General features: G+C 47.4%; 10 protein-coding genes across 11 annotated transcripts, besides 6 other annotated features; 7 read left to right on the plus strand and 3 right to left on the minus strand.

Moving 5' to 3' along the window:
- The first annotated feature begins 106 nt into the window (after positions 1-106).
- TSTA_040710 (uncharacterized protein) lies at positions 107-1315 on the plus strand. The gene is made up of 3 exons (XM_002484499.1): positions 107-312; positions 367-596; positions 662-1315. The coding sequence occupies exons 1-3, from the start codon at positions 159-161 to the stop codon at positions 1208-1210; spliced, it is 933 nt and encodes a 310-aa protein (XP_002484544.1). The 5' UTR covers positions 107-158; the 3' UTR covers positions 1211-1315.
- Positions 1316-1711: 396 nt separating this feature from the next.
- On the plus strand, positions 1712-3945 carry TSTA_040720 (CCCH zinc finger domain protein; the record flags this gene model as incomplete). Its single annotated transcript, XM_002484500.1, has 4 exons — positions 1712-1757; positions 1837-1935; positions 2103-2136; positions 2224-3945. 4 exons carry the CDS (start codon positions 1712-1714, stop codon positions 3617-3619), a joined length of 1575 nt encoding a protein of 524 aa, XP_002484545.1. The 3' UTR covers positions 3620-3945.
- A 505-nt stretch (positions 3946-4450) lies between these two features.
- On the plus strand, positions 4451-6301 carry TSTA_040730 (uncharacterized protein; the record flags this gene model as incomplete). The annotated part of the gene is made up of 2 exons (XM_002484501.1): positions 4451-6032; positions 6093-6301. The coding sequence occupies 2 exons, from the start codon at positions 4451-4453 to the stop codon at positions 6299-6301; spliced, it is 1791 nt and encodes a 596-aa protein (XP_002484546.1).
- Positions 6302-7222: 921 nt separating this feature from the next.
- Positions 7223-11067, plus strand: TSTA_040740 (protein kinase and ribonuclease Ire1, putative; the record flags this gene model as incomplete). Its single annotated transcript, XM_002484502.1, has 2 exons — positions 7223-10320; positions 10391-11067. 2 exons carry the CDS (start codon positions 7223-7225, stop codon positions 10845-10847), a joined length of 3555 nt encoding a protein of 1184 aa, XP_002484547.1. The 3' UTR covers positions 10848-11067.
- A 709-nt stretch (positions 11068-11776) lies between these two features.
- TSTA_040750 (uncharacterized protein) lies at positions 11777-12559 on the minus strand. Of its 2 annotated transcripts, XM_002484503.1 has the most exons (3): positions 12467-12544; positions 12195-12403; positions 11777-12111 (listed from the first exon to the last, which is right to left on the minus strand). In XM_002484503.1, exons 2-3 carry the CDS (start codon positions 12304-12306, stop codon positions 11975-11977), a joined length of 249 nt encoding a protein of 82 aa, XP_002484548.1. In that variant the 5' UTR covers positions 12307-12403; positions 12467-12544; the 3' UTR covers positions 11777-11974. The 2 variants fall into 2 exon arrangements, with proteins under 2 accessions (XP_002484548.1, XP_002484549.1); XM_002484504.1 differs by having other exon boundaries at positions 12195-12559.
- Positions 12560-13055: 496 nt separating this feature from the next.
- TSTA_040760 (translation initiation factor eIF-2B subunit family protein) lies at positions 13056-15113 on the minus strand (the record flags this gene model as incomplete). The annotated part of the gene is made up of 2 exons (XM_002484505.1): positions 13056-14882; positions 14962-15113. The coding sequence occupies 2 exons, from the start codon at positions 15111-15113 to the stop codon at positions 13355-13357; spliced, it is 1680 nt and encodes a 559-aa protein (XP_002484550.1). The 3' UTR covers positions 13056-13354.
- A 255-nt stretch (positions 15114-15368) lies between these two features.
- TSTA_040770 (uncharacterized protein) lies at positions 15369-16007 on the plus strand (the record flags this gene model as incomplete). Its single annotated transcript, XM_002484506.1, has 3 exons — positions 15369-15390; positions 15470-15550; positions 15769-16007. 3 exons carry the CDS (start codon positions 15369-15371, stop codon positions 16005-16007), a joined length of 342 nt encoding a protein of 113 aa, XP_002484551.1.
- Positions 15551-15582: a microsatellite.
- Positions 15789-15989: a mobile genetic element.
- Positions 16008-16575: 568 nt separating the features above from the next.
- On the plus strand, positions 16576-19228 carry TSTA_040780 (uncharacterized protein; the record flags this gene model as incomplete). The annotated part of the gene is made up of 4 exons (XM_002484507.1): positions 16576-17024; positions 17063-18228; positions 18345-18567; positions 18877-19228. The coding sequence occupies 4 exons, from the start codon at positions 16576-16578 to the stop codon at positions 19226-19228; spliced, it is 2190 nt and encodes a 729-aa protein (XP_002484552.1).
- Positions 16657-17082: a mobile genetic element.
- Positions 17067-18146: a mobile genetic element.
- Positions 19229-19234: 6 nt separating the features above from the next.
- Positions 19235-19687, plus strand: TSTA_040790 (uncharacterized protein; the record flags this gene model as incomplete). The annotated part of the gene is made up of 2 exons (XM_002484508.1): positions 19235-19534; positions 19556-19687. 2 exons carry the CDS (start codon positions 19235-19237, stop codon positions 19685-19687), a joined length of 432 nt encoding a protein of 143 aa, XP_002484553.1.
- Positions 19688-20747: 1060 nt separating this feature from the next.
- Positions 20748-21455: a mobile genetic element.
- Positions 21456-21513: 58 nt separating this feature from the next.
- Positions 21514-21756: a mobile genetic element.
- Positions 21757-22736: 980 nt separating this feature from the next.
- TSTA_040800 (G-protein beta WD- 40 repeats containing protein, putative) lies at positions 22737-26506 on the minus strand (the record flags this gene model as incomplete). Its single annotated transcript, XM_002484509.1, has 3 exons — positions 22737-24764; positions 24851-26394; positions 26443-26506. The coding sequence occupies 3 exons, from the start codon at positions 26504-26506 to the stop codon at positions 22737-22739; spliced, it is 3636 nt and encodes a 1211-aa protein (XP_002484554.1).
- Between the last annotated feature and the right edge of the window lie 785 nt (positions 26507-27291).

Consider the following 27291-nt stretch of genomic DNA (forward strand, 5'->3'; position numbering starts at 1 on the left):
TGTTTACTCCATTCTCAAAACGGTAAAGCGTTGCTTTTTGCCGCTAATGGTCAGCTCACCGCCTTTATAGCATTTATCGCGAGACTTGGGAAATGCCACCCTTCTCGGTAGAGAGATTATTGCCAGAGTCTTCGTTTATTCAGTCATTGAATTTCAAGATGGCGTCTTGGGAAATCTTTGATGTGACCTTTCAGTTTAACCGGAATTTTACTTACGAAAAAAGGAATGTCGATGCGATCAATGCGAATCGCCGCTCACTAGAGAATCAGCTGTTTATCGACCGGCTGCTCGATTTGATGGGCGTGAAAGCAGGTATGAACACTGTCGCGGCGGTCAATCACATTGCTAACCACGCATTGAGGACAGCACAGGAAATATACCCTCCCAAGACTAATCAACAGCTCCGCGAGTTGTACAAGCAGATTCTGCTCTCCTCTTTTCCCAATCATCAAAAACAAGCAGTGATCTATTACCTTCTTCGAGACTGTCGCGCCACCAACGAAGCACTGGTTCAATTTTTGAGACGATGTTCTATTCCAGACAAGTACCAGCTATTCATCGACGGAATTTGGCATTTGGATCGACTTGAGTTTCAGGTATTTCCTGTCTGGGCTGTGTGTACGATTTGGATTTGGACTAAAGCAGAACATGGAAATGATAGCTAGCTTTGCAATATCTTACCGAGCCATCTCTCATCCCGACACTCCCGGACGAAATTCTGCACGTTTTGACTTTACAGAAATTACCGAGACAAGACGACTCGTTAGCGATAGCCTATTACTTGACGGTGTCCCCGCCACTCGAGTCAGAGAAAGTTCAGTTATCCTACTTCCAGACACTCTGTCGTGCAAGTCTCACCGAAGCATTCTACTTTTCGCGGAAATACGACGATGACCGTCGCAAGCGATTTCTTGAACATCTCATCCTGTTCGTCCACAAGACTCCAGCTGGAGATTTGAGGGGTCAGCGCGCGATTGAACTTCTCGGTCTACCGTTGGACGAAGAAGAGGAGTCTTGGTTTGAAGAATATTTACTCAATGGAAAAGTAGTAGCGCTTTCCGGCACAAGGGATACCGTGTTGATGCGGCGACTTGCGACTGGCAATACGCGAGATCTTCCACCGAGTGTCAGGTCGTTGGGCGGACCCAAAATCGATGGCGTAAACTGGGATGATCTACGACAAGGGTCCAACAGAGCTGAGTCACTATAAACTTTGCAAGTGGTGGACTTTGGTGCTTCTCAATGGCGTTTCCTGCATTTAATGGGTTTCAGGGCGGAGTTTTAAGAGGGCGTCTTCGGTGGTATTACTTGTATATTTTCTACGAAGTTGCATGAATTTATGAAATTGTACATCATCAGTTCTAGAATATTAGTATTCACTGTGTGTTGAAGTAATAGAATTCGACTTCATTGGACGATATGTGATTACCGGCAAAAGTTATCAACACCCAGATTGCAAACCACGGTCTTCGCAACCGATATCAAGCTGCGGTAATAATAGTTCACGTCTAACTCTTCGCACTGACAGGATCAAAAAACCAAGAAAAATGTACAGTCACTGCGACTTGCTTCGGTGTCTACATTGCGTACATTGTTCCTCATTAGCCAATCAAAGCACTGGACACCACGTGCGGCCAGAACACCACTTTCAGTCTTGGCTTCGTGACCGCGTAATAACAAGTCTTGCTATCGAACACTCCAGCATATCGACATGACAGTTTGTGTACATTTCCAACAGGGTCGTTGCAGATACGGAGGTTTGTTTTTGTGTGAAGGCTTGTTTTGCAGTCTCTACTGCAAAAAGGCATGTGAATGAACACTTACAGGTGGCCATAGATCGATGCAGAAATGAACATCCGGGTCAAGTAACGTCTAGCGCAGCAGCGAATCGCTTCAGTGTCCTCGGTTCGAACCCCCTGTCTGCTGCAAACAATGGTAGGTTTTCTTGACTTTTCCCACCGTTAGCGGCGTAGCTGGACGACTGCGATGCCTATATCGTGGGGCACTCTACAAATATTCGGGATCACGGCAGGACATTTTGTCCCTCCCTTGCCGTCGTCCTTCCAGCATGTCTCCAACTAACACATCAATCCATCACTTAGGAAGCAATCAACAGCAACAAGACAAATCCGCCAGGTGCGTGAGCGGTTGAAGAGGCACCGCGAAACCTCTCAAACGGATCCTCCTGTTTATCAGAGCCGCATTGCTAATTTTAGCTTTCAGTTTTCACGTGACAGCTGAGGGTATCCAACTAGACCTCACGCTGGGGAAGGAGCGCCCTGGATGGATCTTTTCTGCATATGGCCCTGGGAAAAACGCACCCAGGCAGCTCTTCGGCGGCCCATCTCGAGAGCAGAGCTTCGAGGAAATGCGTTTGCGACATTATGAGTCTGCAGCTGCTGGAAATGTCAACATGGCTGTCCAAGAAGCACAGAAGCTGCATGATGAAACTGTCAATCAAATCCAGACCATCTTAAACGACCTCAAGGGTGCCGTCAAATATGTGCTTGATGGACAGAATGAACATCCAAATCGTATTGATATTATTGAGGGCAAATCACCTGCTCTCTCCTCATTCGTACAGCGACCAAGTGCGGTTTCATCGACACCAGCTTTCGGACAAGCCAGTAGTAGCATTGGCAGTTCAATACAGGGTGCACCAACTGCTGCTTTCGGACAAGCATCAGTACTCGGCCAAAGCCAACCTACCTTTGGAAGACCTTCGGGATTGGGGACGTCAGCAGCCGGTACTTCCTTTGGAACGCCCCCAAGGCTAGAAGCAGCGCAGCCGGCCCTTGGTAAGCCTGCATTTGGGCAGCCATCCTTCGGTCAACCAGCTTTTGGACAACCTTCAGCAATGGGCGGTTCTGGGTTTGCGAGTGCAGCAGCTGGCCCGTCCCCGTTCTCTCAAGCTACTCAACCGAACCCACTTGCGGGTGGCAACTTTGGCCAGTCTTCAACTTTCGGACAAGGGGCTCAGAGTCAATTGACATCCTCCCCATTTTCTCAAATAGGGAATCAAGCTACAGCTACTAGCACACTTGGGCAGCCATCGTCAACCAGCGCAACATTCGGCCAATCCTCTCAGACAGTCTCGCCATTTGCACAACAGCAGCGACCATCAACAACCAATCCATTTGCTCAAACGACCAGTATATCAGCGACTCCGAGCGTGTTCGGTAAGCCCACGGCAACTGCAGCACCACCCCCGTCTGTAGTCCCACAACCTCAGGCAAATCCTGCGATCAAGGCGCCTCTAGGACCTAAACCCATCATCAAAGTCGGTCCCGAAGAATTGAATCCCATTCCCGATCTGGCGGGCGATACTGTCCGGGATGCGAGGACAAACCAACTAATAAGATGGAAAGGCCGTGCAGTCGAGTACAAGGATGGAAGTCCGCGCTATCTTCATCCTGCTGATAATAAGACTTGGGTACGGATTTTCTTCTTCGACGGACCGCCAGATCTTGCAACTCTCAGGGACTGCAGCGATAAGGAGGAGAATTACACCGCGGATGTGACGGAACAATACCAGTACTTTATTCAAAATGGTGTCTTCAAGGATGGCATCGTTCCGACTGTCCCACCAAAGACAGGGTGGGTGTCATTTGATTTTTGATCGGTATCTAGGGTTTCGGATGGCTGCGAATGGTATAATAGAACTAAACTTCAGGGGGTTCTGTGGCCCTTGGGCCTCGGACAGTCTTTTCCAGAATCGCATCAAAATGCGATGACATGACAAATGACTCTGTATTGTATATTTCTCTAGTGTTTCTCGAAGCCAAGTTTAGAAAAGTGTATGATTAACTTAAAGGTGGTTATGTCCACTACACATCGCGTATCTATATAGCGATGTATAAAAGCCCTCGAATGGCTGAGCTCTAAGTTAGTTTTTATAGGGTTCCTTTAACCTTCAGTTATGATTAAGTTAGTTAGGTGCTACCTGCCTAAGTTCGTCTTGTTTCTGGAAAAATTTCACGAATTATCTGGTTGTCATTATCAAATTAGGGATATGCCAATCGATTACCTAGGTAGCTAACTACTTACATGTGTATCTGTCCTTTGAGTTTATGTACCAAGCAATATCCGGCGACATCTCGGCACCAACCCAGCCTCGTCCATCCAGGCCTTTCCCGCAAGTAGCCTCCTCACTTCACATTTTTGCAACATCGCTTATTAACGCCAGTACGGCTTCAAATATTGAGATAGTTCTACTCTGGTGATAAGTCACGCATTTCATGAGTCAAGGGAATACGAGAGCGGGAAGCTGCGACTGGACCGCTATATGGACCTATCTTCTGGTATTCGACACAACCTCACGGTGAGGAGCTTCAATGGATGTTGGACGTGTCGTCTCCGGCGCAAGAAATGTGACGAGCATCGTCCGACGTGTGATACCTGCTCTTCACTGCGCATACCTTGCTATTACAGTGAACACAAGCCGGAGTGGATGGATGGTGGTTCGAAGCAGGAAGAAATGACCAACCGACTCAAGCGTGAGGTGAAGGAGCGCCGTCGTGGGGATCGCATTTTAAGCCATCGCCGCACGGCTGTGGAGGCCACCGATTACGACAACCAACAGCGAGTGAATCAGCTAGTCACCTCAAGAAATGGAAGCGACGAACTGGGATCATCTCCCGAGACTCGGACTATTCCACTCCAACGAGAGCATGACTGTAAGCTCTCCAGTAAGCTTATTTCCGCAAACATAAGTCTTGCGAGGTCCGACACTGTTTTACTCACGTTCCACCTCGAATATCTGCTTCCGTTTCTATTTCCATTCTACAATCCCTCGATTCTAGAAGGAGGAAAAGCGTGGGTCCTGGAAATGATGATCAGTAGTCCTGTGGTACGGCAGGCTACTTTATGCCAGACTTCTTATTTCTTCTCCCTGGCCCGTGGTGTCCCCAACGGCAACCTGGACTGGGAAACAGTTCTCACCCAGACGAGAGATGCCTTCAGCATGCTAAGGCAGTCGCTACAGATTATCGGTAGCTCGAGTATCACGGAACATTTACATGGCGCCGTACGAATCTTCGCAAGTGTTATGCAAATACAACGGTTTGAGATCGCTATATCAAGTTTTGAAAACTGCCAGGCACATCTCAATGCCGCTCTGGTTCTTTTTAGGCAAGTGCTCGATAGCTCCGGTACCCTCGAATCCGTGGACCCGAGGTTGAGCTTTAATTCCGTTATAAGTCTGCTTGGTCCAGCAACACGGCTTTTACCGACTCAATCTATCCAGGTCCCCAGCGCAGAACAAGTCGCCTTTCGCTTCTCAGCCACACTTCTACTATTCGATGATATCATTGCTAGCACAGTTTCTCGGGATCGACCTAGACTCCACAAATACCATCACGGGCTTCTTCACAGCTCCGAAAACACAGAACCCCTTATCAATTTTGAGTCTGTTACGGGGTGTCAGAACTGGGCACTACTTCAAATTGGCGAGATTGCTATGCTTGACGCTTGGAAACAAGAACGTAATACAGCTGGAAATTTTGATATGATAGAGCTAGTTCGTCGCGCTACGGCAATTAGAGACTCATTACAAGAACATCTTGCACAGCTTGAGGACAACACAACCGCTTCTGCTTCTCGACAGGTTAACAATCTACTAGAGACGTTCACAACAGGATACTCTGAACACTCAAATACACACACCGCTCAAAGCACATTAGTTACTCAGGTTTGGGCTCATGCGACACTTCTTTATCTGTCTATCGTCGTGTCTGGATGGCAGCCTGCGAGTGTAGATGTCCGTTATCATGTCGATAAAGTTGTTGAGCTATTGACGTGTCGCATATCGCATCCAGCGTTGCTCCGCACTATGGTGTGGCCCTTCTCTGTGGCAGGTTGTCTTGCGGAGCCCGCTCGAATACCCCATTTCCGTGCAATAGCTGAAGCGTTGCACCCGCCAAGTGTCTTTGGTACCGTACGAAAGGCACTGGAAATCATGGAAGCTGTATGGCGCTGCAGAGATGCTGCAGATGCTTCAAGCCGAGATCTCGCTACATGCTTTAGGACCCAAGGTGACTTGGTACTACTTGTATAAAGCACTGGTCTGTTGGGAAGTATTCATGCTTACAAAGATCGATGGATACTTAGCGACGATCATGGCGAATCTCCATCAGCAACCACGATGTCCCAAGAACAATACCCTCACGTCGATATCGGTCGATCACGTCACGAATTAGACGACACTACAGCGGAAGACATCTTCACAGCAAACAACCCCCAAACAATTATACGGAAGTCGATCTCTGTGTTCCTTAGCGGAGCAGAGAAGTTCGACGGATAAAAGTTACTCCGGTGCGTTGGCTGGATTGGTGCTATGCGGGCTGTTAATTGCTTTTCCAAAAGGTATCTTATTATTACTTTGTAACATAGATGCTGTTTTTTGTCCAGTGTGGTATATTCTGATGTCTCGGATGGAGTCTGGCTTGTTATACGTAAGCCACTGTCACACAAAGTAAGTCTCAATATGACTTAGTGGCCTGTTGGTGATACAACAACAGTAAAAGGGAACATACTCTGGCGTAGTCTCCGATATAACACTATCATCAGCCTAGTCATTCCACGCATCCATGTGAATATGCACATACTAACTTGTGGGTATGGGCAATCCATCCGAACTCCTTTGACAGCGGATCTCGTTACCGAGGCCAAACATGGGCAGAAATATATGCAGAACAGATTGCATGCCAAAATACATGACTCAGATGCCATGAGAATGAATCCATTCCAGACACCGTTGTAGCCTCATGTAGAAAGAGTGTAACAGAAGTTGTTCCACACACTTCCACAGAATATTCTATTGTTGTATACACTAATCCGCTTCTGGACTAGTGCCCGTCTTTCATCCACAGTTTGGCCCTTCCCCCAGTCTGACACCTTCGACTTCCCTTCTCTTCTTTGTACACCGTCACATCGCCAACTACCCTCCCTTCATACTTCGGACTGGCCAGATCACGGCTCACAATTTCGTTCAACCTGTATTTGAAGTACATTTGATATTCGTTGTGGTGGCTTGTCGCCATACGTCCCTGCGGCCGCCGTGGTCGACCCTGGCCGGGACAACCACCTCCCTTTCCAGGCCATTATTAACTACGCCCCGGGGTTACGTCCTCATTCCCTTCCCTTTTATCATTTTCATTCATTTATGAAATGTGTTCCTCGCTGAATCGCAACGAGATACATCTCTTTGCTTGATTCTCTAATCATGCGGTGGAAGCTACCGACGACACTTCCGGCCGGTGCCGCTATTCTCCTCCTCCCTTCGCTTCTTCTCACAGCTCCGCAGCAGCTGTCTTACGCTCAACAGCACGATGCCGCCGTATCGTCTTCCATTTACGTGGCCTCGCGCCCAACGGGCCGGTCGATCATTGACGAAAGCCCTCATACATATTTTCGAGACACTCATACACACATGCCGCCGGACGTGAAGAAAATCGATCCGGACGATGTGAGCGCCCTAGCAACTCTGGCTCTGGCAGGCTCCAATAGTCATGCCGTTCGAGCCCCTCCTGCCCAGCTGAGCAGTCCGACTGCCGGCTTGGTGTCGCAGCTTCAAGCGCGGTCCTTACAGGACTGGGAGGTTGAGGATTTTGTCTTGTTGGCGACCGTCGATGGTACCATTCATGCTCGAGATCGCAAAACAGGTTCTCCACGATGGGCCCTAGAAGTGCCCAGTAGCCCCATGGTCGAGAGTATCTATCATAATCGCTCAATCACCGGTCTCGACACAGAAGCCTCAGTTCGAGATGACGACTTCCTATGGATCGTGGAACCTAGCATGGATGGCAGTCTCTATATTTTCAGTCCCGGAAAGCGAGGGGGCCTTCACAAACTGGGACTTACCGTGAAAGATCTTGTCAACGAAACGCCTTATTCTGGGACAGACCCAGCAGTGACTTATACTGCCCGTAAGGAGACAACTCTTTATACCGTTGATGCTCGTACGGGCAGTATCCTCCGCGTTTTTAGCTCTCGCGGCCCTATGTCCACAGATCACAATTGTAAGGTTGATCGATTCGCTACCGACGACGTTCTTGATGATAACGTCGATGGTACGGATGCTGCGAACTGTGGGGGCACCACTGGGACGTTGACAATTGGCCGTGTTGAGTATGCCATTGCTATTCAGAACACGGAGACTGGCGAGCTTATATGCACTTTGAAGTATTCCGAGTGGACGCCTAACAATCGCGACATTGATCTGCAAAGCCAGTACTCTAAGACTATGGATCAAAGTCATATTTATAGTATGCACGACGGTGTCGTTCTCGGCTTTGATCATTCGCGCATGGAACGCCCTCGTTATACGCAACGCTTCTCGTCTCCTGTCGTACGAGTATTTGATGTTGCGCGACCGGTCAACGTCCAGTCTCCAGATTCTCCTCTGCCACTGGTCTTACTGTCTCAACCGCTTGAACCCCCTGACCCTGACTATGCCGCCTCCCCGGACACTGACCACCGAGTTTTTATTGATTGTACGGAGGCTGGCGGCTGGTACGCCATGTCTGAAACGACATATCCCCTAGTGACAGGCCGTGCAGGCATGGCCCAGTGTTACGATAAGGACTTCTTCCGCGATGGCCATTCACTACTTACGCTCGATCGTGAGCGCCAGCGCAAAGCCCTTGCTGGTGTACATTTGGTGAATATGCCCGCTGGCCATTCTGGGCGCCGCAGTCAGATGCATAGCATCTCCGGCCCTTCGGCTATAGGAGGTGGTCAAAACGGCACACCTCGTGATGTAATCAGCTCTCCATCATACCTAGCTTCACCCCCTGCTCTGAGACAAAGTGTTATCATTCGAACTGGCTGGGAAAATCGGACGGATATATTCGTCTTGGTCATTCTTGCCCTGTTCGGCTACTTTCTCTGGGTGAATTCGGCATTGTTTCAAGAACAATTGAAACAAAAGCTGGACCTAAAGAATATCATGGCCGCTTATGATCAGCACATATCTGACTCACCGACATCTCCAACGGTTAACTCCTTTCAACGAGATTCGAGCCCAGTCGGTATCCGTTCCGATTTTGCAACACCTAGAAAGGCGTCCGTCCATTTAGAGGACTTGCAAGATGTTGACAATGAATCGACTCCACGAAATGAGCGGACTTCGTCTCGATCTGACGATCCAGAAACGACGCCTCGAGTCCGGATCCGCGAGCCTTCCCGAGGACCTGATGATGAGAAAGACGAGTTGAACCTCCAGGAGCCCACGAAGAAGAAGAAACGCCAGAGGGGTCAGAGAGGTGGCAAATCGCATAAAAGGAAGCCAAAGCCTGGCTCGGACGAGGAAAAAGCTCTGTCCCAGGCTGTAGAACAGGTCAAATCACTGGCTCCACCGTCGGGACTGGAACCGGACGTACAATTGTCTCGCCAAGTTTCGAATGAAATTTACGAGATCGACTGCTCCATTCGTATTGGTCAACTCAAGGTGTATACAGATACAGTGCTGGGCCATGGCAGTCATGGAACCATTGTCTACAAGGGATCTTTCGATGGACGAGATGTGGCTGTTAAGCGAATGCTGGTCGAATTCTTTGACATCGCGTCACACGAGGTTGGTTTGTTGCAAGAGAGCGACGACCACAGCAATGTCATTCGATATTATTGCCGTGAACAGGCGGCCGGATTCTTGTATATCGCTTTGGAACTTTGCCCAGCCTCGTTACAAGAAGTAGTTGAGAAACCGCACGAGTATCCTCAATTAGTGAAAGGCGGGTTAGACGTCCCAGATGTCTTACGACAAATTACCCTCGGTGTACGGTATTTACACTCGCTGAAGATCGTGCATCGAGATCTCAAGCCACAAAATATCCTGGTTGCTGCGCCACGAGGCCGCAGCATGAGTAGCCAGTTTCCGGCACTCCGTCTTTTGATTTCAGATTTTGGGTTGTGTAAGAAACTCGAAGATAATCAAAGCTCTTTCCGGGCAACTACAGCGCATGCAGCAGGCACATCTGGATGGCGTGCACCAGAGCTGCTGGTGGATGAAGATCAACAGTCGGCTATAGCCATCAATGGTGGAGGGCATTCTAACCATACCGAGTCATCAGAACCGGCAGTGGTAGATCCACAGACAAACCGACGAGCGACTCGTGCCATCGATATTTTCTCTTTGGGGTGCGTGTTTTACTACGTTCTCACACGAGGAGGACATCCCTACGATAAGGACGGCAAGTTTATGCGCGAGGCCAATATTGTCAAGGGCAATTATAACCTTGAGGACTTGGAACGGTTGGGTGACTATGCGTTTGAGGCTGATGATCTTATCCGCAGCATGCTTTCACTGAATCCTCGTAGTCGGTATGCAGCACACCCTTATCCTACTTAAGTTATGATCAATTTCAAACATTCCACTAATACATTGCTCTAGTCCCGACGCAACTGCCGTCCTCATGCATCCCTTTTTCTGGAACGCTGCCGATCGGCTGAGTTTCCTATGCGACGTGTCTGACCATTTCGAATTTGAACCTCGTGATCCTCCATCTCCTGCGCTCCAGTATCTTGAATCTGTGGCCCGCAATGTCATGGGCCCGGAAATGGATTTCCTCAAACTCTTACCAAAGGAGTTCAAAGATAGTCTTGGCAAACAACGTAAATACACAGGGTCACGCATGCTCGACTTACTCCGCGCTCTACGCAACAAACGGAACCATTACAATGATATGTCGGAGCATCTGAAAGCGCACATTGGCGGTCTACCAGAAGGCTATTTGCGATTCTGGGCCGTGAGATTTCCCTCATTATTGATGAATTGCCATAATGTTGTGGTAAAGCTGGATTTGTGTCGGTTGGAGAGGTTCAAGCGATATTTCACACCGCCGGAGTGATTACCTGCCGCTACATGATATTAATGATTAAATATTATAACGATTGATGCGGATCTGAAACTATATGGCAATACGGAGTACTCTGGATAGTTAACATAACTGTGCCGCACTTTTGTGATTCCATCACCGGTAATACCGATTTTGCACTTAAATATGTATAAATACAGCGAGGGTTAAAAGCATCTATAAGCATAAATGGCAAAATGTACGTGTTGTTTCTCTATAGCCACCTGCCCAGGAAATCTTTTAGAATCAGTTGGCTTCTTACCTAAATTAGAGACTTAATAACACTTAGTTATCTAGCGTACGTAGTAGGTACGCTTCACAATCTCTAAGCTATATAAGTCTCCACTGTCTGGATTAGGTATAATATGAGCAGTATCATAGTATCACATACTTAAATTGTTTGCTTCCAAGGTTATTGATAACACGTTCATTGAACTAACGCTGAAAACTAGTCACGTTGGATACACGTACTGATTAGCCCTGGGGGACCTCGAAAGCTTACAAGGCTGGACACACAATCAATTACTTAGGTAAACTCAAGAGATTCATATGCCAGCATGTTCATTGGCAATCGTTACGGGATTTCTACTGATGTACGTTATACCTAGGTAGCAGGAGCAGATCTAGACTATAAATCGTCCGCTAATTGTACGTTTCTTTAGGTCCTATTCTACCGAGGCGTCTTACTAGAAACGACATATAACGTAACTAGAAGAACACAGTGAGTAACCACCCACAACTAAGCTACCATGACGTTTGTAGCTTCTTGCCTATGGCTGGAATGGGTAAAACAGAAGCTACCTGGAGTCTTGGGCACAGAACGAGAATGAAAAGGCTGTAGCTGGATGTGGGAACACAGTCCATCACAATCTACCTACACCTTGGACAAACTCCCCACATCAGCAGAACACTACCGGAAGAATGATTTGAATGCGTATAATATTTCGTGTTGGATACCTGGACAGAAACCTAAACGACAGGCATTGAAGAATAACGAATTGTCAACCACAAAAAAACAGATTGTCCTCTCCATAAACGGTAGTGAAGAGACGGGAAGTTGTAAACTGGAAAAGACAAACAGTAAGGAGATTGAGCAGAAGTATTGGCAGAGCGGCATATTCTTAACGCTTCAGCTTTCGCAGGTACTTCATAGTCAGGTAACAGGCATAAGCCGTTGTATAAGTGCCCGCCACTCCAGTAATCCAGATGGGCCGATGGATCATAAGCGAGGTTTGAAGGAGTTCTTTCTTTGGTTTCTCTATTTCAGGTCCGAACGATTGAGTCAGAATAACCTTTTCCTTCCTTTTGCGTAACATAAGCCAGAGGATGGAGGACACAAACCGGTTTGTCTGAGACTCCTCCAGGTAGTGCCTGCTTGCTCCCGGGCACGACTGGGGATCTTGAACATTTCACGCAGGATTTGGCCTGCTTGGGAGGCAATGGCGGAAGACATGATGACTTGGTTCTGATTTGAGTGGAGATTTCAGACGTATGATGAGTATAGACGAGATGACCCGGTAACGAGGTTGTTGAGCGAACGCTGCTTGGTACTAAGAAGCGATTTAGGAGGCCAGAATAAGTAGAAGGGAGTCGAGATTTCGTCTAATGCGTACTCCTTTAACTAGTGACGTCCGTCTTGATGGAATGAAAGAGTCCAGGGCTGGTAGGGGATGGGCCAGATACTTAGGGACAGAAGTGAGAGAGATGGAGGAAGGTGAGAGGAGGGGGCGGGCGCGTAGAGTATAAGTCATCAGGTCACACCACCCACAGGGACCTGGATGACCCCATTGTTGCCTGACAAGATGCCTGGAATGAGGGTGCCAGTTAGGGCTAGAAACCAGTCTGAACGCCACCAGCGTGAGAGACCACGAATCATAGGCTATCAAAGGTAGCGAAAGGAGGGGAAGTAGGTTGGCTAGCAGAGTCGTCTGGCGGAGGCTATTGGGGGCCGAGACATGTATCTCACAAGTACCAGGTACAGGTAAAGTACACGCAGGACGATAAGAGTGTGGGGGGTTAGTGGAGTCGTCCAAACTCTACTCCATAAGAAATCCGGGGGTGGCGGATTCCCCCGGATTCCGTTCGACCCACTGTCACTGTATATACTTATAATAAAGTCACGCCGCCATGGCTCTCACTCTGTCATTTACTAATTATTTTCCGATCGATAGATAACTATACAGTGACCGGCCCAGACAGTCTGCCTAATTTCGAAACAATCTGCGTTGTGAAGTAAGTCTCATGACCTCTCTTGGATCCCTGATTGGCACTGGTGCGCCAACCCCCTGGCTTGTATATCGAATAATATTAGGGTAACGAGCTGTCTGTCACGCTCTTGCAATTCGCCACTTGATAATCTCGCTTAATATGGCCATCTTTCCTCTAGGGCATATTAGGTAAACATAGCTAAACAAACAGTGTTACAACGACTATGTTGACCTCACGCAATGTATAGGTACTGCGCTGTCCCTATATCAGGCCACTTGCAACTTGCGCGGAAATCACAGCTTATCAAAAAACCTATGGACTTGTTGGCTGACCCAAGTGGATCGCTCACATATACCAGCAACACCCTTGACTCCCTCGTCTGTGATGTAAGCATCGATCAACTCTGCTGGCACCCATTCAAAGTAGACGTTCTTGATTGTCACGCCGTCAATTACGTCAGCACCCTTTACCCCAGCCAATCTCCACGCACGCACCACTTCCTCCGCATCATTGTCTTCTTCAGGGTGGCTCTCAATAGCCTCGGCTTGGGCGACTTTGTCTAATTCGCTAACGACAAGCACCCTGACCTGTGGCGAGACGTGTTTTGCTGCAAGTATCGCAGGCAAGCTGCCTGTTTTGTTACTCACAGCCCCATTCGACCCTGCGATACGGTCGGCGCCTATCAATAACACATCGACATCTCTAGCCGCGAGGGCTGCTGAGTTGTCTGTGAATAGGGTTACTCTGATTTTGGGCCCGGTCGAGTCATCATCCGTCGACTGAAATGACGATGATAGGGTCGATGCAAGAGACACGCCTTCGTACAGAGGCCTTGATTCTAGGACACGCACATCTAGCGTCTCAAAGGAGATGTCCCGAGCATTTTTCCTGAGAAAGTGTAGGATGGACTCCCTGATTGTAGAACTTGCTGACAATGTCATTAACCGCAGGGTCTTCTTCTCACGTTCGATACCTCCCTTCGCGACTACCTCGTCCCGAAGGTACGAGTCTAACGCCTCACAGAACCTCGTCGTCATTGCTTCTCTTTTCCGGATTGAGCGGTCAACGATCCGAATGATCTCGTCTTCACTGCCCCTCTCTTCATACAGTTTCTCAATATCAGCAAGCACAGAGAGCAAAGCACTACCGATTGCCGCACCCATTGACTCCCTACCGTTCGTCCAAAGATGCCACGATATAAGCCGTACATCCCTCCACCAGGCGTCCCATTTGCCCTCGTTTTCGTTCTCTTTCGCCTTTGACGGCCGCACTTCCATCAAGATATCTTTGAGTATATTCAAAGCGATGGTGGCCAGCTCTCTTGCTCCGCTTTCGTGATCATTCTGCAACTGCTGCAGACCTTCTCTTAGCCGTCTCCCCGCTGTAGACCCAAGGTGATATTCCGGGTAAACGTTCCTCAATGAATCGGCAATGCGCGGTACGAGTTTCTGGCCACAAATCGTCGCATTAGCTCCGTCCTGGTCCAGTCGTGATAGTACTTCGTCCGGATCGTGCCAATTGTAAAAATCGTGTTCCCAGTCGAACGTAATGCCGTCGCCGTCATCACTATGAGAATCTTCCACCTTATTTGCGGCTTCTGGCCCCCCTTCAGCCGGCGGTTTGAGTAGGAACGCAAATGGGTAGATAGTCCACTCTCTGCCAACTGATTCGTCTTGGAAGGAGAACGATCTGCCCTTGCGCCATAGTTTGACCGCTGGTGATGTCAGAGTAGTCTCTTCCTTCAGTTCTCTCCATGCTGCCGCTACCGGTGTCGCATCAGTCTGAGAATCGATACTGCCGGATATTGGGGCGAGATGGTGTCTGTTCCGCGCAATCCAGTTAGATAATTCTATCCCATTAGAATATTGCATTCATCAGGGCGATAAGACAAGAACGTAACTGGTAGGTATGGACCTTGTTGCTCCGTCGGAACAAGGCGACTTTGGTGGTATGGGCCTGACTATCGCAGAGCTTGAATAGAAAGCTGGATACCACCGATCTCTTTTCCATAGCCTTGTTATTCGGTGTCGGTTCTGGTTGCAAGTCCGACATTTTGTTTGCGATTGTTGTAACACGTTTCCGGTGATCGTGGGAAAAGACGAGTCATCGGCTCAACTGTCCGACACGATGGGGAATCCCTATGGCGGGGGTCTCCTCACTTATATCTTTGACACCAAGTATTTGACGGCAAGAGTTACCAGTAAGGGACTGTGTTGCACAATCATACTCTGATATTTTGCCAATGCAAGTGGCAGTGATGGAGTTGTGTGAAGCTATCTACACAGGAAGCTCAGCAAGGGTGACATCATGCGGGGCCCTTATCCGGCAAGTCCCTAGAACAGCTTAAGGAGTTGGAGCATACCTAATTGTAATTGATTTACTTTCGAGGACTATCATTCTATGTGCAGGGAGCCTGAGGTTGTTTGTGATGCAAATCGTCTATGGTCTTGGAAGTCTTCAGGCTGTATTGCCTCCAGAAGGTGACCGAGGTATGTATGTATATATGTACACATGTATCTATACCATTTACTATCTCACCAGCGAGAAATTTGCTACTCTATTGAGATGAGAAAACACATGTACATACTTCAGCCATAGGTACCTACATACCGGACTTCCTTTGACGCTTCTCGACTTTCCCGTTCCGTTTTATCGTCCCCGATTCACTCGATGCCCGTTTTACCCCGCTCCCACAAGTAATCTTCAGAATTCGATAATATGGTCAACGAAGCAGATATTTTGAAGGCAATTAGTGACCAGAATCACAAAAAAAAGCCTAAATATGTGAGAACTGCCAGGAGATATAATCACGAGCCTGCGACCTTAAGGCGCCGGTATAAAGGCCAGACCGTGTCAAACCAGGAAGCAACTTCCATTCGCCGCAAACTCCTTACAGATGCCCAAGAAGAAGTCCTTCTTAATCATATATCGGCTCTCATCTCGTAGATTACCTCCAATGCCTCAAATACTTCGAAATCTTGTTGTAGAGTGCTGGATTCGCCGATTCTATCACCGCTACCATGTATCGGAAACTTCGGTCAAACTACCGTCGAGTATATCTCGGATAGCTTATAACGAACTGAAGTTATAAGGCTTCTAAGTACGAAAGGCTTCTTGAAAGCAAAGTCTTAACAAGAGGATGAATATCCGGTTCGATAGAAGAACGTATACTCAAGTTATCACAGTTAGGGGGTGCCTAACACGGTTAATTCAAGACGATAAAATGAAACTAGGTACATGGTAAATGAGCGTCCTTATATATCTTGTCTTCGTCATATCCCTTCATACCCTTAGGTATATCGGGTAGTATTCCCATCATACCATAAGGTATCCCTGGTATCCTTCCTATCATACCGATGTTCTATCGGGGATGATACCCTAACCCTACCCGTCGCGTCGCCTCCCCCCACCTGGCGGTTGGGAGTCGGCCCGGGCTCAAGGGCCACCTGGGCTCAAGGGCCAAAATCTTCAAAATCTCAACCCATCATTTACAAACGTCAAAGACACTGCCAATATGACCCCTAGCCTATACAAAGCGGAGGAGGATCTGATTGCAGAGATCCTCGGCGCATGGCAACACGAAAAAAAACCGAATTTTAGCGAATTATCGCGTAAATATGGGGTGTCTCGCAAAAAGCTCTCCCGTCGGTGGAATGGCCTACCCTCTCGCTCAACACGCCCCCCAACCAACCGCGTATTATCCTTAGATCAAGAAAAAGCTATTTTTCTATGGCTTGAGTATCTAGATAATATAGGTGCGTCACCTACAAGCGAGCAAATTGAGGCGAGTGCGAATTATTTGCTTGCTAAAGATTTTACTGGCTCCGGAGAGCCCCCCCGGGTTGGGAAAATGTGGACATACGATTTTCAAAACCGCTTACCAGAAAAGTATGTACGAATCATACAAAAGCCTCAAGAAAAGGAGCGTACCGCTTCGGAGCACTACGGTGAGGTTGAGCGCTGGTTTATTGATCTCAAAATCGCTATACAACACTATAAAGTTCGCCCTCAAAATCTATGGATTTTGACGAGACTGGATTCATTGTCGGACGCGGAAAAGACGAAGCAGTGGTTACAGCATACCCAAAAACATCAAAAAGAGTCTCTAGCCTGTCATCGCGAGAATCTATTACTGTCGTTGAGTGTATAAACGCTGAAGGATTGGTTATACCACCATTATTGATTCCAAAAGGCAAGGTCCATATGGAGGAATGGTATCAACATATAAAGGATGACGACTGGCTTATTGCACCTGCGGAGAATGGCTTTATAACAGATGAGATCGCATTCGAATGGCTTCAACATTTTCATCATTTTACAAAGCCAGAAAAATGGGGGGATTGGCGCTTACTTCTCATGGATAATCATACAACTCATCTTACTATGCAGTTTGTTGAATATTGTGAAATCTTTCACATTCGGCCATTCCGATTTCCTGCGCATTCTACGCATTTTTTACAACCTCTTGATGGAGTGCCATTTCAGCAATATAAACACGTTCATGGGAGGGTTGTCAACAAAGTTGCGCGCTTAGCAGGCTTTGATTTTGATAAAAACGACTTTTTTGAAGAATTGCATGATATTCGGCTCAAAACCTTTACTAACCGAACGATTCGGAATGGCTGGAGAGAACGTGGGATTTGGCCAATTAATCCTAGCCTTATACTCGATAAAATGCCTTCACCAGAAGAAGCTTTTGAGGCTATGGTTGCTGAGGGGGATACACTAAAAATTTACGGTGAAGCAGATGAGGCTATTCCCAGCTCTCCAACCACAAAATCAATCTCTCCGCCGTCAACCGTTGCAAAGCTACGTCGCTACGTCAATAAGATTGAGAAATCAATTGACAGTATAAAGGATATATTAGACGAAGCAAGCCCGGGCCTCTCACGCCGTATAAAAGTGGTTAATCAACGCAGCCTCACCTTGGCCGAATTAGGCGATCTACACCGTGAGAGCTTCGCCAAGGTTCGTGACACCGCAGCGCGCAAGAATAAAAAAACTACAAGAAGGCAGGTTAAAGCGAGTGGTGCGCTTTATGTGGGAGATGCGAATCGCCTCATAAAACGCCGTCATGATGGTGATTTATTGAGGATTCATAAGAGCCATGCCCTCGGCATGGAAGAGCCGGCAGAAGCAGAGGCCCCAACAGAGCCTCAAAATTTCGGTTTTTTTATCGATACTCAGGGAAATAGGTAAGCCGTATATGTATTATTTATTGTCTAGTTTTTATATAGAAATTCTATGGCGTTGGCGGACTAGAGATCATTGAACATAATGTAGTCAATATTTTGGCCCTTGAGCCCAGGTGGCCCTTGAGCCCGGGCCGACTCCCAACCGCCAGGTGGGGGGAGGCGACGCGACGGGTAGTGGTTATTCGGATAATGTCAGATAATCCAGATTTGCAACAAGGTATAGAATCCGTAGGCCATCCTCAAACATATAAAACTTCACCTGGTGCACCTGAAACTCGACTTGAAACGTCATGGCCGTATTCCTTGGAACAGTGAGAACCCCAAGTCTGTTAGTTGTTACACATCTTGGTAAAATATCTATATAAACCCGGCTTTGGAACCTGATGTACGAAAAAAAGGGAGACAGACAGAATCTTGCTAGTCACTTCTTATTTTACCATTCTTGTAAACAATTTTTCAGGATTGGACTGGAGTTAACCCACCAATCCGACAGATAATCCTTGCTTCCGTAGTGCAGTAGTGTAACACTATCTAGTCAATCCATTGGCGACACATTCTGATCCAACACTATTGGAGAACTGATCTTTCTGATTATCGAAATACGATCTGCGTGATTAAAGGAGATATCCCTGGGTAGCTGGGTTGAAGACGAAGAGGGCCGGAGGCGCGATGGAGGAAGATCCGGCCGTAACGACGCGCGTAGGACGCGTCGTAGTGCCGTCAACGAGAGCTCGAGAAGCTCTGGAAGGTGCTGACAGCACCGATGCCACCACTGCGACTAGGAGGACGACGTCAAAAGTGAAGCCAACTGCAGTGAGGAAGGCTGCTAATCAGATTGAGGAGAGACAGTGCGCTCAGGACGAAAACCAAATGATGCTTAGAAAGATGTGTCAGTACTTGGAGGGCACCTATCGGGAGGTCAAAAGTTTGAAAGAAACGCTCAGTAAACAGGAAAAAAACATCCAGGAATAAAACGACATGATCAAGGGACTACAGGCCCAAATAGAAGTAATCCAAAGCCAAGCTGCGGAAGACTGCAAGCAACTCCGGGAGCAGCTGGATACCATCGCGAAAGCGTCAGTTAACGCAGCTCTCATGCAGACCAAATCACAGCCATCATTTGCAGACATAATCAATAGCCAATCTGTTCACCAGCATGGTATACGCCTAGGCCCTCTCGGCCCTCCAGTGCCTCCTACAATGGCTAATACACTATTCTGCACAATTGACACGTCTCGCGTCAGAGAAGAAGACAAAGCCAAGGCGCAGATAGCTAACGTCAGATAAATGATTGAAAAGGAGATACAGGGAAATGAAGGAATGGAGACCTGGCGCTGTGCAGCAGTGATTAAGGATCCAAAGAATGCTGACCAAGTTAAAATTATTTGCAGACAGGAGGATGAGATCCTACGTGTCAAAGAGGCTGCCTAAAAGTTAAATATACCGGGATGGAGGGTGTTACGAGACCAGCTCTACCCAGTTAAAATCGACAATGCCAACCGGACAGCAATCCTGGATATGGATGGTAATGTCCTACCAGGAGCAGCCGAGGCCCTAGGGAAAGAGAACAACGTCGACATTGCCAAGATCACCTAGCTTAGCAAGAGGGACTCTAATAAAGTGTATGGATCTATGGTGGTTTATATCAAAGGAACAGACGCTAAACGCCTACTAGAAGGCAACTACTTCGATATAGCAGGAGAATCTGCATACACTCGAGCCTTTGAACCACGCATAGGACCATTCTAATGCTATAACTGCCAAGAGATAGGATATAAGGCTTTTTCATGTAAAAAGACTCAGACATGTGGTAAATGTGCAAAGGAGGGACACCATCACAGTACTTGCCTGGCCCTGGTCCTAAAATGCATTCCTTGTGGAAGACCTCACGAGTCATTCAGTAGAAACTGTCGAGTTTGCCTCTTACAGTCTGATGTATAAATTACTTCACATCCTACAACTGAATGTTGGCAAACGAGACGCAGTATAATAAAGCCTAATGAATAATGACAAAATTAGAGACTACGGAGTGGTGGCAATATCTGAACTATACGCACGGGTAATCGAAAGTACCGTGGTGACAAGCCTGATGGGACACTGCTACTAGACAAAGATGATACCTACAGAGAGACATGATGTGGAAGATGGCCGATTAGGAGTATGCTATGGGTTCGGAGTAATATCGAGGCTGAACAGATCCCGGTAGCATCTCCAGATCTAACAGCCACGGTACTACAACTCCCAGACTGGGCAGTGCTAGTAGTGTCGGTCTATGTAGAGGGAAACAGTGAGGAAGCATTGACATCCACTATTAGATTGCTACGCAGCCTAGTAGCGGATATCCGGTGCAGGAGAGGAATACGGACAGATGTGTTGATAATAGGAGACTTCAACAGGCATGACTAACTCTGGGGAAAAGACGAGATATCTTCTGCGAGACAGGGAGAGGCTGACCATCTGATTTACTATATGAGCGAAAAACTCTCTACACAGCCTCCTACCTAGGGGCACGAAAACATGGCAATTAGAGGATAGAGAGACAATAATTGACTCAGTACTAGCATCAATGGAGCTAGTAGAGGAGATGGTACAGTGTGGCATACACTATACAAACCATGGATCAGATCATCAAGCAATTGAGACGGAGTTTGACATATCAGTTCCAGATCGACCAGTTAATGAGAGGCTACTCTTAAAAAATGCGCCTTGGGTTGAGATCAGATCTAGAGTAGCCAGCAATCTACAGGCGGTTCCTCTAGGCGGCTCTGTACAAGAGCAGACGGATCGTCTCATGATAGTGGTCACGAAAGCAGTCCTAGAGCTAACACCGAAAGCAAAGCCCTCACCATACGCCAAGCGATAGTGGATAAGAGATCTAACACAACTTCGCCATATATACACCTACTGGAGAAATCAGGCTAGATCTCAACGCAGAAGAGGAAACGCAAATCCAGAGCTTGAATGACAGGCTAAAAATGCAGCAAAAGAATACCATGATGTAATCCGGAAACAGAAGAAGGCACACTGGGAAGACTTCCTTGCTAATAATACTAATATATGGCAGGCAACTAAGTATCTAAAGCCCAGTGGGAACTCATTCAGCAATAAAATACCACTATTAATACGGTCAGACGGGTCTACTACTAAAGATAAAATGGAACAGGCTAAAGAGCTGCTTGCCACGTTCTTCCCATCTCTCCCAGTAAGAATTGAGGATGAGGTTTTAGCAACAAAGAGAGCCAATACATATGCCAAATCTAACTATGGAGGAGATTGAGCAAAAAGTGTTTGAAGCCAAACTATGAAAAGCATCTGGAGAAGATGGCCTGCCAGCACTGGTGTGGAAACAGCTCTGGCTAGTGGTTAAAGATAGGGTGTTCCTTATCTTCTAAACATCACTTAAAGATGGCGAAATCCCTTCTCAATGGCGGAACGCTAAGATTATACCACTCAAAAAGCCAGGGAAGGATAACTACGCACTAGCTAAATCATGGAGGCCTGCTCCCAACCAACCAGAGAACGGAACGGAAAAGAAATTCCCCGATCCCGTTTAGCGCGCCGCCGTGGAAGTACAGTGTATACCATATTAGGTATAGCGGTCCTCTCGCCGCTTTAACTGGAAGCGCCCCACTCCGCGAGGCCTATATAAACCGCAAGTGCGTCCCTGAACGATGTGCCTTAGCAAGAAACGACGCGAATTGCTAATCCAAGCATCTTTTCCTCCCCCCTGCGCGGATCAACCTTATTCCTGCACCGCCTCCCCATCTGCACCGTCACTACTTTTGAGTAGTTGACAGAAATTACAATTTTTGGGTTCTACTGCAGCATTGAGCCATCATCCACAATTCAGATGACTGGAAAATGACTTATATTGAAAATTTGCCTTCATTGTTCACTCACTCTACTGGCTATGATGAGACCGAATTCCTCTTAGTCCTGAGTTCGCTAACACGAGTATGGCCGCTAGGAACTTTAGTAGTGTAATCAATTGGGCAGGTCTTATAGTCTGGTGATTCAATTATATGGTATTTAGATGAGAGGCATCCTGATCGCGGACGCGTCAGAGATGAGCCCATCTGTGATGGACGCCCAAGGCCCAGAAACAACTTCATTTCTAAGCGTAGCAGTATCGACGAAGAAAACTAAGTGTGAAGAAGAAGAAGAAAGGGGAAAACTGGCGCCGAGCCTTGAGGCTCTCCAAATACACTCTGTCATGGGATGGAGGCCTTATGGGGAAAGCGGTCTAAAATGGCAGAATTGCAAGATCATATCAACCAACTTGTTTGTAACTTAGGCCTTCCCTTCCTCTTCTCCCAAGCTTAGGATTATCATTTGAATAGGCTTATTGAGACGTCACAGCGTCTTCCTGTGATTGGACAAAACGGTCATGATACGGTAAGTGGTAATATATAGTTAGCTAGCGCTCGACCTTTAAGACGCTTGGTTGCTAATTTGAATTTCAAAATTGCAAGATATTCTGTCAAGACCGACCAGTCACCAAATAAGGGATAGCTTTCACAAAATGCTCGCCCGGGTAGGTCTTTCTTTGGCGGGTGCCGGATGCAATTGTGTGTGATCCCAGTATTGACTGTAAGCTACATCGATTAATATCAAAGCTCAAAACTTGCCCATTTAGGAATCCAACAGCTACTTGATCACCTTGTACATCATAAGATATCGGCCGGGAATCTGACAATAGCCGAATGATAGGCATCCCTCCATAACATATCCACTGATTTCTGACGTAGAGATGCCGTAACGAATCCAAGCTCATGTCCTGTCTGTCTATCGGGATGCTCTCAAGTATGATTGGCCCAATGTCTGTTTCAAGGTATCGGTGATCTGCTGAGAATTTTATGGTATACACCTGCTCTGATGTCTTAATTTCCTTCCACGATCGGGACTTGAAATGGCTACTAAAAGTGTGTCCAAGATATTGTGAGGCTTTCAGAGATTTGGCGATATCCCAAACCTTGATGGTTTTGTCATCAGAGACTGATGCAATCTGCTTGCCATCTGGTGAGAAGGCCACAGTCTGGACTAGGCCTGAGTGGCCTACTAGTGTCTTCTGGAGGTTACCTGTGGTAGCATCCCAAAGCTTGATAGTGTTGTCATCAGAGCCTGATGCGATCTGCTTGCCATCTGGTGAGAAAGCCACAGTCACGACTGCACTTGAGTGGACAGCTAGTGTTTTCTGGAGGTCACCTGTGGCAGCATCCCAAAGCTTGATGGTATCGTCTTCAGAGCCTGATGCAATCTGCTTACCATCTGGTGAGAAGGCCACTTTCATGACTGCGCTTGAATGGCCAGCTAATGTCTTCTGGAGGTCACCTGTGGTAGCATCCCAAAGCTTGATAGTGTCGTCAAGAGAGCCTGATGCAATTTGCTTGCCATCTGGTGAGAAAGCCACAGTCTGGACTAGGCCTGAGTGGCCTACTAGTGTCTTCTGGAGGTTACCTGTGGTAGCATCCCAACGCTTGATAGTGCAATCATAAGAGCCTGATGCGATCTGCTTGCCATCTGATGAGAAAGCCACAGTCACGACTGCACTTGAGTGGCCAGCTAATGTTTTCTGGAGGTCACCTGTGGCAGCATCCCAAAACTTGATGGTTTTGTCATTAGATCCTGATGCGATCTGCTTGCCATCTGGTGAGAAAGCCACAGTTATGACTCCGCTTGAGTGGCCAGCTAATATCTTCTGGAGGTCACCTGTGGCAGCATCCCAAAGCTTGATGGTTTTGTCGTCAGAGCTTGATGCAATCTGCTTTCCATCTGGTGAGAAGGCCACTTTCATGACTGCGCTTGAATGGCCAGCTAATGTCTTCTGGAGGTCACCTGTGGTAGCATCCCAAAGCTTGATAGTATCGTCAAGAGAGCCTGATGCAATCTGCTTACCATCTGGTGAGAATGCTATAGTACAGACTGAGCTTAAATGGTCTGCGAGTGTCTTCTGGAGGTCACCTGTGGTAGCATCCCAAAGCTTAATAGTGTCGTCATGAGAGCCTGATGCAATCTGCTTGCCATCTGGTGAGAAAGCCACAGTCACAACTCCTCTTGAATCGCCAGCTAGTGTCTTTTGGAGGTCACCTGTGGCAGCATCCCAAAGCTTGATGGTATCGTCATCAGAGCCTGATGCAATCTGCTTACCATCTGGTGAGAAATCCACAGTCAGGACTCTGCCTAAGTGGCCTGTGAGTGTCTCCTGGAGGTCACCTGTGGTAGCATCCCAAAGCTTGATAGTGTTGTCATCAGAGCCAGATGCAATCTGGTTGCCATCTGGTGAGAAAGCCACAGTCAGGACGGGACACGAGTGGCCTGCTAGCGTCTGTATCAGAGACGCCCAACTGTCCTCCATAGGAGGGACTTTTCTCAGCCATACAGGGATTTTGTCTAGATTTTCCCTCTTCACAACACTTGATTCGGGACTAAAGACGATGGCCGAGCTGTAGACCTGTAATGGCCAATGAGTCAGAGTGTGGTAGTGTCGCAATAAAAAACGCGTAGCATCCTGCACAAATGATAATGCTAAACAATGGTTCTTTAACAAGATTGTTAGCAAAGAACATAAACGTCAAAGAAGTCTTAAATACTAACTTCTGATATATTTTCTAACACTTTCAACGCGTCAACGGCCTGTGGTAGCCTGCCTAATAGGCTTAGGCATTCTAGCCATTCCAACAACTTTGTGTGGAGGAATATACTAACTTGGCCTTTCTCAGTGAGCCCATTCTGGACATTTGTAGTACGGTTAGTGTTCTGGAGATGTTGCACCCAGAATGTAGCTGCATAGTCCACACGAGACAGTAAGCCATTTCCTTTCTCATCTATCAGAGTTTTCAAACATTCTCTGGTTGCGTCAGGTCGCGGCAATTCAATGAGATTGACCTTGAGCCATTGGGATAAATAAGACAGACAACCCAGTACAATTTCATCATGTCCAAAGCATTCATGTGAGTCGAGTATAGACAGTCCCTTCTCCCCGGCCAGGTAGTCCCGAGCAGACTGATGAACGAACTCGATGTTGTTTTCCCGCATCCTGATGAATGAAGCACAGCGATTAACTAATCCTATAATAGTGTCCTCCCCATCAGTTAGGCCAGTCACACTAGGAACTTCCTCCACCTTTAAAGGCCGGTATGCCAGCATCATCGCCTTGAGAAGTCGCATACACCGCTGTACATCAGCGTGTTCACCCTTCCTAAGCTGATTCAATATCTGTTCATAAAAGCGATCCAGACCTGGTGGCAAGTTTCGAATTGTGGCCAAGGCCTCATCTCGGCAGACACTCTCGAGTCTCTTGCATACCAAGCTTACCCACAAAAAGGTACCCTCAGCCTTTTCAGTAAGCTCAGTTTCTACCTCTCTCCTCAGTGTTTCTCCGTATCTGTGGCGATGACTGAGCTCATCAACTTTATAAGTGATGTAAGTCTTCACAGCCTCGGAAACACATTTCGAGTTGAGCTCTAAATTGACTTGCACCTGGTCATGTCCAGCTAATAATGCCCGCTCTGCGCTCTCCAACGGTCGACTTGTCAACATCCATTTGATTCTGGCGGGATGGTCCAGTCCATTTCGGACGATTAATTTCAGGAAGTCGGCCATGCCATCGTCTTCACACTCATCAAGAGCATCAATAATCATGTATACCCTTGAGCAGTTGCACCGGTCCAACATTTCCAAAAGGATGTTCCACAGAGTTCGCCACGAGGTAACGTCCTCATTGAAACAATTGTTCACAGTGTCCCAGCGGCTACGTAGAGACTCTTTAAGCACAATTTGCTGATTCACTAGTTGTAAGATTAAACCCTTAATAATTGCTTCAAGGGTATTGAGCTCATAGTCAGCATTTTGGCAGAAAAAGTAAGTCACCACAGTAGATTCATGCTGTGCCCGTGTGAGCTCCTCGATAAGACCGATCGACATCATGGTCTTCCCTTTGCCAGCACCCCCCTTGATCCAAAGCAGGCTGACATCGTCTCCATTTCGCCAAGTCTCATACTGCGGGTCTTGAAGAATCCATTCGATTGACTGGGAGAGTAACTTGTCCTTATTCTCTTTCAACCGATTCTTTACAACCAGCGAGTCTGGGCAGCGTAGATCTCGGAGACAAAATCGATCGATATCTTCGGTGGTGTACGCTAAAAACAGCGTTAACTTCAAATCAGTCTATCGTATACCGATCAAACCTGCCCCGCGGAAGATGAAATTCAGCCGTGATAGAACCATGGTTATTTCCAATCTGGAGACCATGGTTCACGCCAGTATAAGTAGTCGATGCCATGATTAAGGTACACAGGATGCCGGAGTTTGTTTGTCCCAGGGAGTTGCAGGTCACTCAGTCGACCTTGCCAATAATAAAAGTGGGGAGTGCACCGTTATGAAGAGGCTCTTTTTAGCCAGGAAGCCAAATGCATGAGGCTATGCTCCAGATATCCAATCAGACATTCCAGCTTCCAGTTCTCCCTTCCAGAGCTTTCCACGCTAGTGCCCTCTTGGAATTAGCTTCATTTCAAAGTTGGCAAGCGAGTCCTATGCTGCTGTCAGAACCGTAAACTAGTGGTTTCACGACACGTTACTAGCACAAAAGGGCCCCAGCCATGACCTTCGTGGGGGTTATTCGTAAGAGCTGATACTGGGAAAAAGGAACCGAGCATAGCTAGTCCAATAACATGACTGCTGTTCTTGCCTTTTTGAGTGTCCTGCATGAACCTGACATTGACGTTTGTCAGCACAAGTCATGTATTGCTCAGTGCAGGGATTTCCAATAAGTGGTATTTCAGCCAGTCATTGTAATTTTGGCGGGGGAGGGGAATACAGACTTACGATTGGGTAGCAGACAAGGATATCTCGAGATGTATCTTGTCATCTAGTGCCATTTCCTCACTCTTCTATCTCAGTCGTATATCGTACCCCTTCTACCTGTCACTCCTCTTGCACTGTGCTTTTCATAAGAGCTGCGCAGGATTATTTCACTGCTTGCTTGCTTGCTAGCTTTGGCTGTTCCGATGCCATCCATCCACATCCTCAAGATGTCT

Source organism: Talaromyces stipitatus, genomic scaffold (assembly GCF_000003125.1).
Source record: "Talaromyces stipitatus ATCC 10500 scf_1105507295515 genomic scaffold, whole genome shotgun sequence".
Taxonomy (NCBI): Eukaryota; Fungi; Ascomycota; class Eurotiomycetes; order Eurotiales; family Trichocomaceae; genus Talaromyces; species Talaromyces stipitatus.

Bases quoted from the DNA above. Each gene is read 5' to 3' on its own strand.
- TSTA_040710 (XM_002484499.1), top strand. From the start codon at position 159: ATGGCGTCTTGGGAAATCTTTGATGTGACCTTTCAGTTTAACCGGAAT. The intron at 313-366 runs GTATGAACACTG...CATTGAGGACAG, and splicing joins TTTGATGGGCGTGAAAGCAG to CACAGGAAATATACCCTCCC. The intron at 597-661 runs GTATTTCCTGTC...TGGAAATGATAG, and splicing joins TGGATCGACTTGAGTTTCAG to CTAGCTTTGCAATATCTTAC.
- TSTA_040750 (XM_002484504.1), bottom strand. From the start codon at position 12,306: ATGTCTTCCGCCATTGCCTCCCAAGCAGGCCAAATCCTGCGTGAAATG. The intron at 12,112-12,194 runs GTTTGTGTCCTC...GACCTGAAATAG, and splicing joins GAGGAGTCTCAGACAAACCG to AGAAACCAAAGAAAGAACTC.